Genomic DNA, 14,313 nt, shown 5'->3' with positions numbered 1-14,313 from the left:
AAAGGTTTTCAAACTTTTCACAGAATCTTAGATTATATTAAAATTCAAAAAGCGAACCATTTACAAATTAAGTTTCTACCCCAAATCAAGTCTCAGATAAAGCGCTGACCCAGGACGTGTGGAACTCAGCATCCTGCGCTGCACACTCAGTTAGTTGGGACTTTTCGCCTCATCGCTCAGCTGAAATGGAATTAGCACCGCAACTTGCTTGCAGTGCGAGGCAACGATGGCACGGTGAAGGAATCGAGGTATCTGGGGTCCTTGTGAATGTCAAGACCAACAATCGGCCTGTTTGACCAATGAGGTTTAAAGATTGAGATAACTATAAGAGGAAGAATTGGGCAGAAAGAAATAAAGAGAGGGGAAGACAAGGAGATTGCGTTGAGAGGAAGAGAAGGCAGAGAGGAAAGGTAAAGAAATTCAAATTTCCAACAAACATTTATGACCTACAGAAATGAAACTCCCAAGTTTCAACTGTTCTACTTCTGAAGCAGAGGGTTAAGTAATAAAGCAGAACATAAATCTTACTGAAAAGGGTTAAGTAGCTGCCCTGGCTTTTTAACAAGTTTAATGGATAATCACAAGTGTAGCAACCTCGCTGCTGAGTTTCACAAAGTTACGGTGAGATGCCATTTTCGGGAGTGACACAAATGGGCCAGCAGCTTGTGGCAATTCCCAATTCTCTCTCTCCCTTGTCACAAGTCACCGAACACTCCGCACATTAATAACACCTTTATTTTGACAGAAAACCATGGGCAATACTTTTCTCAAGTAACAACAACGCTTTGAAACATCAGATTATTAACGACTCCATTACTGTTTGGAGCTAAATTGTTCTGAGAGGCATGTATCTGCCTGTGGCGACTGTCGGGCTGCAAGACAGTCTCCTTCGTACCTTTTACGGAGGCCCATTAGGTACATCCGCAAACGGTCTGGATCCAGGCAGGAGTTCCTTGCTGCCTGCACCAGTCGGGTGGCCAGATGATGCATTGCTCTCTGCTGTAGAGATTCAGCAGTGTTTCTCTGTTTACACTGCAATTTAGCAAAAATCAAGGAGTCACACTTTTACCACAGAATCACCAGGCAAACTTACAAGATGGGAAACATCGCAGCCTTCTTTATTAGCCATGGCTCGGTGTGGAGAAATCTCATCTCTGTGTTAGAGGGTTGTGAATTTAACTCCAACTCCAGGACTCAAATCCATAATCCAAGTTAGTATTCACAGTGCAGTACTAAGGGAATGCTGCACTGTTGGAGGGACAGATGTTTCAGATGAGACATTAGACTCCTGCCTGCCCTCTCACGTGGACATAAAAGAACCCAGGGCACCGTCTGAAGAAAAGAAGTTCTCCCTGATGTCCTGGCCAGTGTTTACCTCCCAACCAATATTCAACAGATAGTATGGTTATTATCACATTGATCCTTCTGGGAGTCTGTTGTGCACAAATTGGCTGCTGTCAAAATCCTGGAACGCCCTCCCCAACAGCACTGTGGGTGTACCTACACCACATGGACTGCAGCGGTTCAAGAAGGCAGCTCGCCACCATCCTCTCAAGGGCAATTAGGGATGGGAAATAAATACTGGCCTAGCCAGCGACACCCACATCCCATAAATTAAATTCCTATGTGAAATGTTAGATACCATAAGCACAGTGAGAAAGGATATACTGGAGCATCTTGAAGGTGGCTAGATACCCAGGGCCAAATGGATTGGATTCCAGGTTGTTGAAGGAAGCCAAGGAGGAAATAGTAGATGCTCTGAGGCTCATTTTCCAATCCTCATTAGATACAGGTGAGGTACTAGATGATTGGAAATCTGCACGTTCTCCCGTGTCTGCGTGGGTTTCCTCCGGGTGCTCCAGTTTCCTCCCAAAGTCCAAAGATGTGCAGGTTAGGTGGATTGGCCTTGCTAAATTACCTTTAGTGTCCAAAAAGGTGGGTGGGGTTATTGGGTTATGGTGATAGGGTGGAGGTGTGGGCTTGGGTAGGGTGCCTTTTCCAAGGGCCGGTGCAGACTCGATGGGCCGAGTGGCCTCCTTCTGCCATGTAAATTCTATGATATAAAAAGGGTGTGAGGGACAGGCCAGAAATCTGGAGGCCGGTCAGTCTGACTTCAGTGGTGGACAAATTATTGGAAACAATTCTGAGACAAAGAATACACTTTCACTTAGAAAGGCACGGATTGATCAGGGATAGTCAACACGGTTCTGTTCGGAGAAGATTGCGTCTTATTAACTTAATAGAATTTTTTTTTGAGCAAGTAACAAGGAGGATTGATAAGGGTAGTACAGTGGATGTTGTCTACATGGATTTCATTGAGGCATTTGACAAGACCTCACATGGTGAACTGATCAGAAAAGTGAGATCTCCTGGGATACAGGGATAAGACAGTGAATACATCCAACCGGAGCTCGGAACTCCAGAATATTGCTATGAGCAATACCCAGGATAAAATCATAAGGACATTAAAATTTTCTTTGTGAACTTTCATTTATAACTTGTAAAAATGTTGGAGATGAGAAAATTGACAGTGGCAAGAATCATCCAATCCAGTAACAAAGAGGTTGTTTTCTTTGCACTTGGGTATTGGAAACTGGTGCATCGTGATGATAGACATGCTGAGAGGTGGGGAAGGGGAGGAGGGATGTGAAGGCAGGATGTCACCAGGATGGACAAGTTGGGAGACCAAAAGAGTGAAGTGAAGGTGGGGTGGACATGTTGGGAGATCAGTGGGGGTAGTGCGAGGGCAGGGTGTCAACCAGGATGGTCATGTTGGGAGAGCAATAGGGGAAACAATGGGGTATCTTAGGCAAGAAATGGTAGGATTGTGAGGGATATGTTGGAGGTTAGGGATTAGATAATGAATACATCCAACCAGAGCTGTGTACCCATTGTTTTAATCACACTCACCCATATTTGTTTGGTAATCTGAGACGCAATTTCTTTAGCATCGAGCACAATTGATGGGGGAAGAGATGAAACTTCAGCAGCTTTCAAACCTCATGCAAAAAGTGAAAAAAAATGACATTAAGCAAGAGTAGAATTGTAGGACAGCTAATATTTACATTCAGAGCAGTAGTATATGGGCCTCATGGGTCAAGAAAGCGAACAAACAAAAATACTACATGTGGTATTGGATTACACAGAATATGAAGTAAACAAATGTTACGATCAAAGTAACTCTGGTTGTGAATTTAATTCCAAATACATATTTCTTACCTTCATCGCTGTTACTTCTTTCACATTGGTTTTGGTTAACTTGTCCAAATAAGTAAATAGGTCTTAAATGTCCATTCTCTGGATATGGATGTTGGTGGCTAGCCTAACATTTACTGTCCATTCCAAATTGCCCTGGAGAAGGTGGTGTTGCTCTCTTTTGGTTGGTTCTTAATTTGGCTTTATTTAATCACGTTTGCTCAAGAATCGCCAGGTATCTTTCGACACCACCACAAGGTTCAGATCAAAGACTCAATACACCAGTTAGTAAGTTCAAAAGCAATGCTCATTTATTTACACACAGTCAAATCTACTCATGCATAAACTCTACAAACTAAACTACCACTATTACTAAGGCCTATACTTAGCTTCGGGCGCCCACTCAGTCAGAGGAACAATGGCCGTTGCTTGGTTCTGAGGCTGCTGGGTTGAGCTGTTTACAGGGTAGCAACTAGGAGTGTCTATCTCGTACCGTGCGTTGACTTGGAACTTACTTGGTCTGCTGTAGCTGCTAGGCTGGTCTCTCTCTTCTCTGCGAGCCAAAGCCAAAGGAGGGCGTTCTCCCTTGGGGGATACCTTTTATACTCAAAAGGGCTTCGCGCTCTTTTGGGCGGGCCTTGAACTTGGCTCAACTAATTGGGTCTTTCCCAATCATTGGTATCGATTTTCCTCCAATAGAGGGGTGGTTCCCTGATCGCTGGGCGTGTCCTGGTGACTGTCAGTCAGCTTTGTCTTAGCTTCTTCTGGCGCCGGGGAGTCTGTCCTAACATTGTGTATCTAAATGTTTCCCTTTTGTCCCCGGAGATGGCTCATTAGTATGTAAATCGTTTGGTAGTTTCTGTCCTGTCTGAGCCGTTAAGGTTCTAATCAACAGACAGAGCTTGCACCTGCTTGTTTCTTAGCATTGTCCAATTTTCCCTGCATTCTTTGCAAGTCTCCATTTTGTAATCGGGACGTGGCCATCCCAGATGGCTACAGTAGTGGTGAGCCACCGTCTCAATCTGCTGAAGTCCACGTGGTGAAGATGCTGAAGGGCTGTTAGGATTTTGCAGGACCACCTATATATTTCCAAGTGACTTTGAGGGGATGTTGTTCCCATGCACCTGGGGCCATTGTCCTTTCAAGTGGCAGAGGTTGAGAGTTTGGGGAGTTCTCTCACAGAAGTCTCGGTGAGTTGCTGCTGCATGTCAGACAGCCATGGTCCACCAGAGGTGGACGAGCGATGGACGGTGTGGATGTTTAAGTGCTGGTTGGAGCCTGGTTTTGCGTCTATCCTATGTTGTTAGCTTGGATTCTCAAGTGTTCAGCCCATTCTGCTTTGTTTAAAATTTATTAACCTAAAGGATATGTATGGGCATTATTGGTGGGCCATCAATCATTGCCTCTGCTGTTGTACATGAATACTTGGCGAGAGACAAGGCGTTAAGTCTATAGGGTGCTTTTTCTTGCTGCATGCAGCCTCATTCACCGAGAACATCAATCGGGCAATCGCACAAACCTTTGATTTGGATGGCTGGTTTGTGATGTGGAGTGGCACCAGCAGCGTGGGTTCAATTCCCGTACCGGCTGAAGCTATGCATGAAGGTCCCGCCTTCTCAACCTTGCCCCTTGCCTGAGGTGATGGCCCTCAGTTAAATCACCAGTCAGATCTCTCTCCCTCCCTCAAAGGGGCGAGCAGCCTACGGTCCTCTGGGACGATGGCGACTTTTATTTCATTTTCAGAGCACACCGTATTCTTAGGAGTATAGAATCTCTCAATTAAGGGGCAATCTATCAATATTTGTAAGATGATTAAAGAATTTCACTGAAATAGAGAGAAACTCCTTTCTCCCGTGGGAGAGGTCAGAACAGTGGCAGGAAATGTTAAAAACTAGAGCTAGGTCATTCATTGACAACGCCTGAAGCACTTCTTCACACAAAGGGTTAGTGAAAATCCAGACAAGAGCTCAAGAGGAGCCATGAGTCTGAGAGAGGGAGAGAGGAGCCCGGAGACTGAAAGAGAGAGAGAGGAGCCGGGAGACTGAAAAAGAGCGAGAGAGGAGACGGGAGTCTGAGAGAGAGCGAGAGGAGCCGGGAGTCTTAAAGAGAGAGAGAAGAGCCGGGAGACTGAAAAAGAGCGAGAGAGGAGACGGGAGTCTGAAAGAGTGGGAGAGGAGCCGTTAGACTAAAAGAGAGAGAGAGGAGCCGGGAGACTGAAAGAGAGAGGAGCCAGGAGTTTAAAAGAGAGCGAGAGGAGCCGGGAGTTCGAAGGAGAGAGAGTGGAGACGGGAATGTGAAAGAGAGACAGAGGAGACGGGAGTGTGAAAGAGAGAGAGAGGAGCCGGGAGACTGAAAGAGAGAGAGAGGAGCCGGGAGACTGAAAGAGAGAGAGGGGAGCCGGGAGTCTGAAAGAGAGAGAGGGGAGCCGGGAGTCTGAAAGAGAGAGAGGGGAGCTGGGAGTCTGAAAGAGAGAGAGGGGAGCCGGGAGTCTGAAAGAGAGGGGAGCCGGGAGTCTGAAAGAGAGAGAGGGGAGCCGGGAGTTTGAAAGAGAGAGAGGAGCCGGGAGTCTGAAAGAGTGAGAGAGGAACCGGGAGTCTGAAAGAGAGGAGCCGGGAGTCTGAAAGAGTGAGAGAGGAACCGGGAGTCTGAAAGAGAGAGAGAAGAGCCGGGAGACTAAACGAGAGAAAGTTTACTCATTGGAAAGAGCAAAAATTCAGTTGCAAATTAAACAAATGGAACATGAGAAAGAATTCAAGCAGCTTGAATACGAAAGAGAGAGGAAACAGAAAGAGAAAGAGATATAGAGAGAGAGGAAAAAGAAAGAGAAGGAAAACAGAAAGAATAGCCCTAGCAGAACAAAAAGAAAGAGAAAGGGAGATACAGATCAGGGAAAAAGATAAAGAGAGAGTTTGAACTTCAGAAAATGGCCATGAAACATGACAGTCAGATAAAATTTGCAGGCATAAAGGGAAACGTACAGTTGGATGATAGTGATGAGGATAGTGTGAAAGAGCGTCATAGTCAAAGGCTTGGTGGGGATCTATTTAAATATGTCCAAGCATTGCCAAGGTTTGACGAGAAGGAGGTAGAAGCCTTTTTCATTTCATTTGAGAAGGTAGCTAAACAAATGAAATGGCCACGGGACATGTGGGTATTACTGATTCAAACAAAGCTGTTGGTATGGCTAGTGAAGTGTTTGCATCACTACCGGAGGAGGTATCTGAGACGTATGAGGAGGTGAAAAAATCCACCTTAGGTGCATATGAACTAGTTAGTGCCTGAAGCTTACAGACAAAATTTAGAAATTTACAGAAAGAATTTGGTCAAACATACATGGAGTTTGAAAGGCTCAGAGTAATTTTGATAGGTGGATAAGGGCTTTGAAAATAGACCAAACGTATGAAGTTCTCAGAGAAATTATACTTTTGGAGGAGTTTAAAAATTCAATTCCTGATGTAGTGAGAACTCATGTGGAAGAACAGAGGGTTAAAACTGCGAGGTTAGCAGCAGAAATGGGAGATTATTATGAATTAGTTCATAAATCAAAGATTGGGTTCCGACATCAGTTTCAGCCGGTGAAGGATAGAAATTGGGGACATGAGAAATACTCAAGTGGTAAAGGTAAAGGTGATCTGATGGGAGATAATGAGAGTCTACCTCAGATTAAAAAAGGAATCCAGGAGGGTGGAAAAGAAATGAAAAGTTTCAAATGTTGTCACTGTAATAAACTAGGCCATGTAAAGTCACAGTGTTGGTGGCTGAAGAAAAGTACTGGGACGGCTGATGTGGTAAAACAGGATAAGACAGTGGGATTTGTTAGAGTGGTGAAGGAAAGACCAAGTGAAGCGAAATAGATGCAAAAGATTGTCCAGCCTGATCAAGAGGTGATTGATAAGAAGGTGCCAGATCTCTTTTAAGCATTTACTTGTGTGGGTAAAGTTTACTCATGTGTATCAGGAGGAGCAGGTAAAGAAGTCACTATTTTAAGAGATACGGGGGCTAGTCAATCTTTAATGGTAAGAGATGAGGGGTTATGTAGTTTGGGAAGAATGTTGCCAGAAAAGGTGGTAATATGTGGAATTCAGGGTGAGAGGAGTAGTGTTCCATTATATAAGGTAAGGTTGGAAAGTCCAGTAAAGAGTGGTGAAGTGGTAGTAGGAGTAATAGAGAAACTATCTTGTCCAGGAATACAGTTTATCTTGGGTAATGATATAGCTGGATCGCAGGTGGGAGTAATGCCTACTGTGGTTGATAAGCCAGTGGAAAATCAGACAACTGAAGTGTTGAAGGACGAATATCCTGGGATTGTTCCAGATTGTGTAGTAACAAGGTCGCAAAGTCACAGGTTAAAACAAGAGGAAAAATCAGGGAGTGAAGATAAAGATGAAGTGCAATTATCAGAAACGATTTTTGATCAGATGGTTGAAAAAGAACAAGAACAGGTGGAGGATGAGGCGGATATTTTTAGTTCAGGAAAATTGGCGGAGTTACAACAAAAAGATATAGAAATAAAACAGATGTATTTGAAAGCATACATGGAAGAGGATTCTGAGTGTATACCAGAGTGTTATTACCGTAAAAGTGATGTCTTGATGAGAAAATGGAGACCTGTACATATGCAGGCAGATGAAAAGTAGGCAGAAATTCATCAAGTAGTATTGCCGGTAGGGTATAGAAAGGAGGTGTTGCGAGTTGCACATGAGGTACCAAGGGGAGGTCATTTGGGAATAAGGAAAACTCAAGCTAAAATCCAAAATCATTTTTATTGGCCTGGACTACATAAAGATGTAGTTAGATTTTGTCTATCATATCACACATGTCAAATGATAGGGAAACCTCAAGCAGTGATAAAACCAGCACCCTTAATACCCATTCCAGCATTTGAGGAACCTTTTACAAGGGTGCTAATTGATTGTGTAGGACCGCTTTCTAAAACAAAAAGTGGGAATCAATATCTTTTGACTATAATGGATGTGTCTACTAGGTCTCCAGAGGCCATTCCAGTTCGTAATATTACAACTAAAAAGATTGTGGAGGAGTTACTTAAATACTTTACTAGATATGGACTACCCACAGAAATAAAATCGGATCAAAGATCAAATTTTACCTCAAGGTTATTCAAAGAAGTTATGGATAACTCAGGAATAAAACAATTTAAATTAACTGTGTACCATCCAGAATCACGGGGAGCGTTAGAAAGGTGGCATCAGACATTAAAGACAATGTTCAGGGCTTATTGTCACGATTATCCTGAGGATTGGGATAAAGGAATTCCATTTGTATTGTTTGCAATTAGGAATGCACCAAATTAGTCTACCAAATTTAGTCCTTTTGAACTAATTTTTGGTCATGAGGTAAGAGGACCACTTAAATTGATTAAGGAAAAATTGGTGGGTGAGAAATCGGAAATTGGATTATGTGTCAAAATTTAGGGAACAATTAAATAGAGCAGGTGAATTGGCTGGACAACATTTGAAAGTTGCACAAAATGTGATGAAACGGGTAGCGGACAAGAAATCCAAAGTTCGTAGTTTTGCCAATGGGGATAAAGTTTTAGTGTTGTTACCAGTGGTAGAGGAGCCTGTAAAAGCTAGGTTTTGTGGACCGTAATAGATTGAAAGGAAATTAAGTGAGGTGAATTATGTGCTAAAAACACCAGATAGAAGGAAGATTCAATGAGTGTATCATGTGAATGCTTAAAAGGTACTTTGAAAGGGAAGGAGAGAAAAAGGAGGAGGTTTTAATGATTCTAACTGAAAGTGACGAACCAAATCCAGATGACTGTGAATTTGACATACCTCAAATTAAATTGGAAAATGAGGATATTCTTAAAAATTGGGATAAATTGTTGTTACCTTCCAGAGGAAAAACAAACTGACCTGAAAGAGTTATTGATATCACATGGGCAAGTTTGTAGAGATAAATGGGATGTACTCAAATGGCTATACATGATGTAGATGTGGGAAATGTTGTTCCTATCAAACATCTATATAGACTTAATCCTTTAAAATTGGCACAGGTTAACAAAGAGATTGAGAGTATGCTTAAAAATGGCACAATTGAAGTGGGTTGCAGCCAATGGAACTCACCCATAGTGATGGTACCTAAACCAGACGGTACCCAACGGTTGTGTGAGGACTATAGAAAGGTGAATGTAGTTACAAGAACGGACTCTTACCCTATCCCATGTTTGAAGGATTGCATTGAGAAAGTGGGACAATCTGCTTTTATTTTCAACTTCCAGACATGGAAAGAACATTTAAAACATCGTATGGAGTTCTTCGACGACTTCAGGAGACGGGTTCGGTGATGAATCTAGCCGAAAATGAATTTGGAGAAGCCCGAATCACTTTCCTTGCGGAGTTTCCGATACCCTCAAGACAAAGGGAAATAATGTAATTTCTTAGCATGAGGGGATTTGATCGAACATTTGTGCAAACGTTTTGTGGCGTGATTACTCCACTGATGGACTTGCTCAAGAAATGTCAAAAATTTAAAGGGACAGCGGACTTTCAACAAGCATTTGACTGCCTGAAAGCTGTGATCACCAATGCTCCTGTATTGGAGAATTGCAAGGGGCTCTGTGGTCAGATTGAACTAAAGTATCTGATTCTAAAGAGAAATGCCGAGGAGTAGAGGAATGGATGGATCGTGCAGAGACTTTGTTCAAAGAGACTGTCAATCGAGAAGGATTTCGGTTGGAGGAAGAAGAACAAAGAAAAATGGACTATATTATTATACCTGTTTGCGTGTGTTGCTTTTATTTGTGAAACAAAAAAGTATTTTTACTGTGTGCATTTCTTAGTCGATGGTGCAAAAGTGAAAAATGAAACCATCTAGAAGTTGATGGGTTTTTTTTTCTTGGGGGAGGTGTCATGTGAGAGTACCTTTAAGAAATGGATGTGTAAACAATGTACCTTTAAGAAAACAGTGATGTCAGAGAGTGGGGGGAGCTGAGCTCACTTCTGCTTTTGGTTTCAGTTTTGCTAAGAGCAGCTGAAAAGTGCCAGGCTGGTTTTGCTGAGAGCAGTTTAAAAGCGCCTGGCTGTTTTGCTGTGAGCTGCTTAAAAGGAGAAAGCCAGTTTGAGGCAGCAGCTTGAGAAGTTCTGGTTTGCTGTGAGTCGCTTGAAGGGAGAAAGCCAGTTTGAAAAAGCAGCTTGGGTGTGTCTGTGTGTTTCCAGAGAGCTTCAGGAAGAAAAGCTAGGTGCTAGAGCTGAAGTCAACCAAGCTGATATATCTCTGCCATCACACAGAAAATGTATATATTCTGTGACCTGGTGTGTTACTGTTTTGAAGGTTTGAAGCCTTTTGGATGTTTGAAGGAACATTTTGAGGGATTATTTAGTGTTGTATTATTTTCAGGGTTATCTTTGAAGTAAGGGGTGTTAAAAGATCCAATGTTTATTTAATAGGTTAATTTGAGTTCATGGAATAAACATTGTTTTGTTTTAAAAACCACGTGTCCATAATTGTAATATGACACCTGGGGAACAAGCCATGTGCTTCAAAAGCAACAATCCATTAAAGGGAGAGGTTGGTTGAACTCCATGATACATTTTGGGGTTCTGACAACACCTCGCCCATAACACTATATTATTATACCTGTTTGCCTTGTTGTTTTTTGAAACGGAAAAGTATATTTACTGTGTGCATTTCTTAAAGGATAGTGAAAAGGTGAAAAATGAAACCATCTTGAAGTTGATGGGTTTTTTTTCTTGGGGGGAGGTGTCATGTGAGAGTACCATTAAGAAATGGGTGTTTATAAATGGGTGTGTATATAAATATCTGTAGTGAGAGTACCTGTAAGAAATGGCTGCTTACTACTGCAGTGATGTCATAGAGTGGGTGGAGCTGGGCTGTCAGTTTTTACTTTCATTTTAGGCTGTTTGCTGCAGGGTATGCTTTAGTTTAGTTTTCAGTGCTGGATAGCTGCAGTCACAGCCAAAAGTGTATGAATCTCTCTGTAATCTAAAGACTGCAAATCGATCCTGGTGATTTAAAACTAATAACAGTAGTGACTTTAACCTGATGTGCTTCTGGTAAAAGGTGTTTTAAGTCTTATGGATGTTAATAGGAAAGCTTAAAGCATTTCTTAGTGTTGTATTCTTTGGGGGCAACTGTAGACCCCAAACAGTCTACACCTGTAGAATGGGCCGTGTGCTCTTCATACCACAATCTAGTAAATGTTGTGGGTCAGGTGAACTCCATGATACACTTTGGGGTTCTCTAAACCCTGGCCCATAACAGAGGTGTAACTGTATATGGGATGGTATGATAGTGACAAACTGTAATTACTGCAGAGTAAACCTAGCTGACGTCGATGTAATTCTGAAAAGATGTGCAGGATTGTGGAGAAGTGACAAACTTATAGTCCCAATTAATGAGGGAGTACATAGTTTAAACAACGTTGGGATGATCTGGGGACGTAAAATTAGCTTAACAGTGTTTAGAGACTGTATCACCGCAATGATGCCGTGCCACAGGATAGATCATATCCCCAAACCAATTTGACAAGGGAAAAAGGAATGTTTGGTTATGAGCGTCAGGGGATTACTGCACTGACTAGGATTATGTGATGAAGTAGAGTGGGAAGACAGTGAATTAAAACCCGTTAGTAGCATAGATAGGACAGATGATAAAAGTTAGAATGTCATGTTCGGAACTTACCTCTCATAAAGATCCGGTCATAATAAAAAAAATAAAGGAATTGAAGTAAAAACAGTAGCAATACCCGAAATGTATCAGGGTACAGTTTCGACCAGATTGGATCACTGAGCGAGCAAATGAGGACTTTGAGATTCTTCGAATCTCACTCAGGGGTGCAATGATAGAAGGAGGAGGCTTAACAGGCCCTTAATTGTATTGTTATGGGCCAGGGTTTAGAGAACCCCAAAGTGTATCATGGAGTTAACCTGACCCACAACTTTTAATAGATTGTGGTATGGGGAGCACACGGCCCACTCTACAGGTGTGATACAGCAGAAATGGAAAAGTATTTTTTAAAGCAAAACAATGTTTATTCTATGAACTCAAGTTAACCTTTTTAAAACATACAGTGAACATCTTAGCAACCATCAATTAAAATACAACCCCCAAAGAATACAACACTAAGTAATCATAGATCATAGAAGTTTACAGCGTGGAAACAGGCCCTTCGGCCCAACCAGTCCATGCCGCCCAGTTTTTACCATTAAGCTAGTCCCAGTTGCCCGCACTTGGCCCATAACCCTCTATACCCATCTTACCCATGTAACTATCTAAATGCTTTTTGAAAGACACAATTGTACCCGCCTCTACTACTACCTCTGGCAGCCCATTCCAGACACTCACTACCCTCTGAGTGAAGAAATTGCCCCTCTGGGCCCTTCTGAATCTCTCCCCTCTCGCCTTAAACCTATGCCCTCTAGTTTTAGACTCCCCTACCTTTGGGAAAAGATGTTGACTATCTACCTTATCTATGCCCCTCATTATTTTATAGACCTCTATAAGATCACCCCTAAGCCTCCTACGCTCCAGGGAAAAAAGTCCCAGTCTATCCAGCCTCTCCTTATAACTCAAACCATCAAGTCCCGGCAACATCCTAGTAAATCTTTTCTGCACTCTTTCTAGTTTAATAATATCCTTTCTATAATAGGGTGACCAGAACTGCACACAGTATTCCAAGTGTGGCCGTACCAATGTCTTGTACAACTTCAACAAGACGTCCCAACTCCTGTATTCAATGTTCTGACCAATGAAACCAAGCATGCCGAATGCCTTCTTCACCACCCTGTCCACCTGCGACTCCACCTTCAAGGAGCTATGAACCTGTACTCCTAGATCTCTTTGTTCTATAACTCTCCCCAACGCCATACCATTAACTGAGTAGGTCCTGGCCTGATTCGATCTGCCAAAATGCATCACCTCACATTTATCTAAATTAAACTCCATCTGCCATTCGTCGGCCCACTGGCCTAATTGATCAAGATCCCGTTGCAATCCTAGATAACCTTCTTCACTATCCACTGTGCCACCAATCTTGGTGTCATCTGCAAACTTACTAACCATGCCTCCTAAATTCTCATCCAAATCATTAATATAAATCACAAATAACAGTGGACCCAGCACCGATCCCTGAGGCACACCACTGGTCACAGGCCTCCAGTTTGAAAAACAACCCTCTACAACCACCCTCTGCCTTCTGTCGTCCAGCCAATTTTGAATCCAATTGGCAACCTCACCCTGGATCCCGTGAGCTTTAACCTTCTGCAACAACCTACCATGCGGTACCTTGTCAGGTTTAATCCTTAATAACTTCCCAAACAACATCCAGAAGACAGAAGAAACATCTTTCAACAGAAGCACATTAGGTTTACATTCACTACTGAGAACATTTATAATTCGGAATTCACCAAATGATCAAGTGATCGTCTTTTGATGGCAGAGAGAACAGCAGTACACCTGCTTCGTCTGGCTTCAGCTCCAACATTGAAAACAAAACTAAAACACACCCTGCAGCAAACAGCCTAAAACGAAAATAAAAAGCTGACAGACAGCCAAGCTCCATCCACTCTCTGACATCACTGCAGTAATAAACACCCATTTCTTAAAGGTACTCTCACTACAGATATTTATATACACACCCATTTATAAACACCCATTTAGAACATAGAACATAGAAAAATACAGCACAGAACAGGGCCCTTCAGCCCACGATGTTGTGCCGAATCTTTGTCCGAGATTAATCATAGATTATCATAGAATTTACAGTGCAGCAGGAGGCCATTTGGCCCATCGAGTCGGCACCGGCTCTTGGAAAGAGCACCCTACCCAAGGTCAACACCTCCACCCTATCCCCATAACCCAGTAACCCCACCCAACACTAAGGGCAATTTTGGACACAAAGGGCAATTTATCATGGTCAATCCACCTAACCTGCACATCTTTGGACTGTGGGAGGAAACCGGAGCACCTGGAGGAAACCCACGCACACAAGGGGGGGGATGAGCAGACTCCGCACAGACAGTGACCCAAGCCGAAATCGTACCTGGGACCCTGGAGCTGTGAAGCAATTGTGCTATCCACAATGCTACCGTGCTGCCCTTAAGAACAAATTAATCTACACTATATCATTCTACC

The 14,313-nt window shown here is 42.8% G+C and overlaps 1 protein-coding gene across 1 annotated transcript in view; it reads right to left on the bottom strand.

The window, feature by feature from the left end:
- Positions 1-59: 59 nt before the first annotated feature.
- Positions 60-14,313, bottom strand: part of msh4 (mutS homolog 4) — a 145,163-nt gene continuing 130,909 nt past the window's right edge. The window contains exons 19-20 of the mRNA XM_072512839.1: positions 2,911-2,999; positions 60-1,032 (exon numbers count right to left, since the gene is read on the bottom strand). Coding sequence (XP_072368940.1) covers positions 814-1,032; positions 2,911-2,999 — 308 coding nt within the window. The 3' untranslated portion in view covers positions 60-813. The remainder of the gene's footprint in view (positions 1,033-2,910; positions 3,000-14,313) is intronic.

The sequence above is a fragment of the Scyliorhinus torazame genome, chromosome 7 (assembly GCF_047496885.1).
Source record: "Scyliorhinus torazame isolate Kashiwa2021f chromosome 7, sScyTor2.1, whole genome shotgun sequence".
In the NCBI taxonomy this organism is placed as follows: Eukaryota; Metazoa; Chordata; class Chondrichthyes; order Carcharhiniformes; family Scyliorhinidae; genus Scyliorhinus; species Scyliorhinus torazame.
Note: the sequence above shows the minus strand (reverse complement) of the source record. Positions and strands in the feature narration are given on the sequence as shown.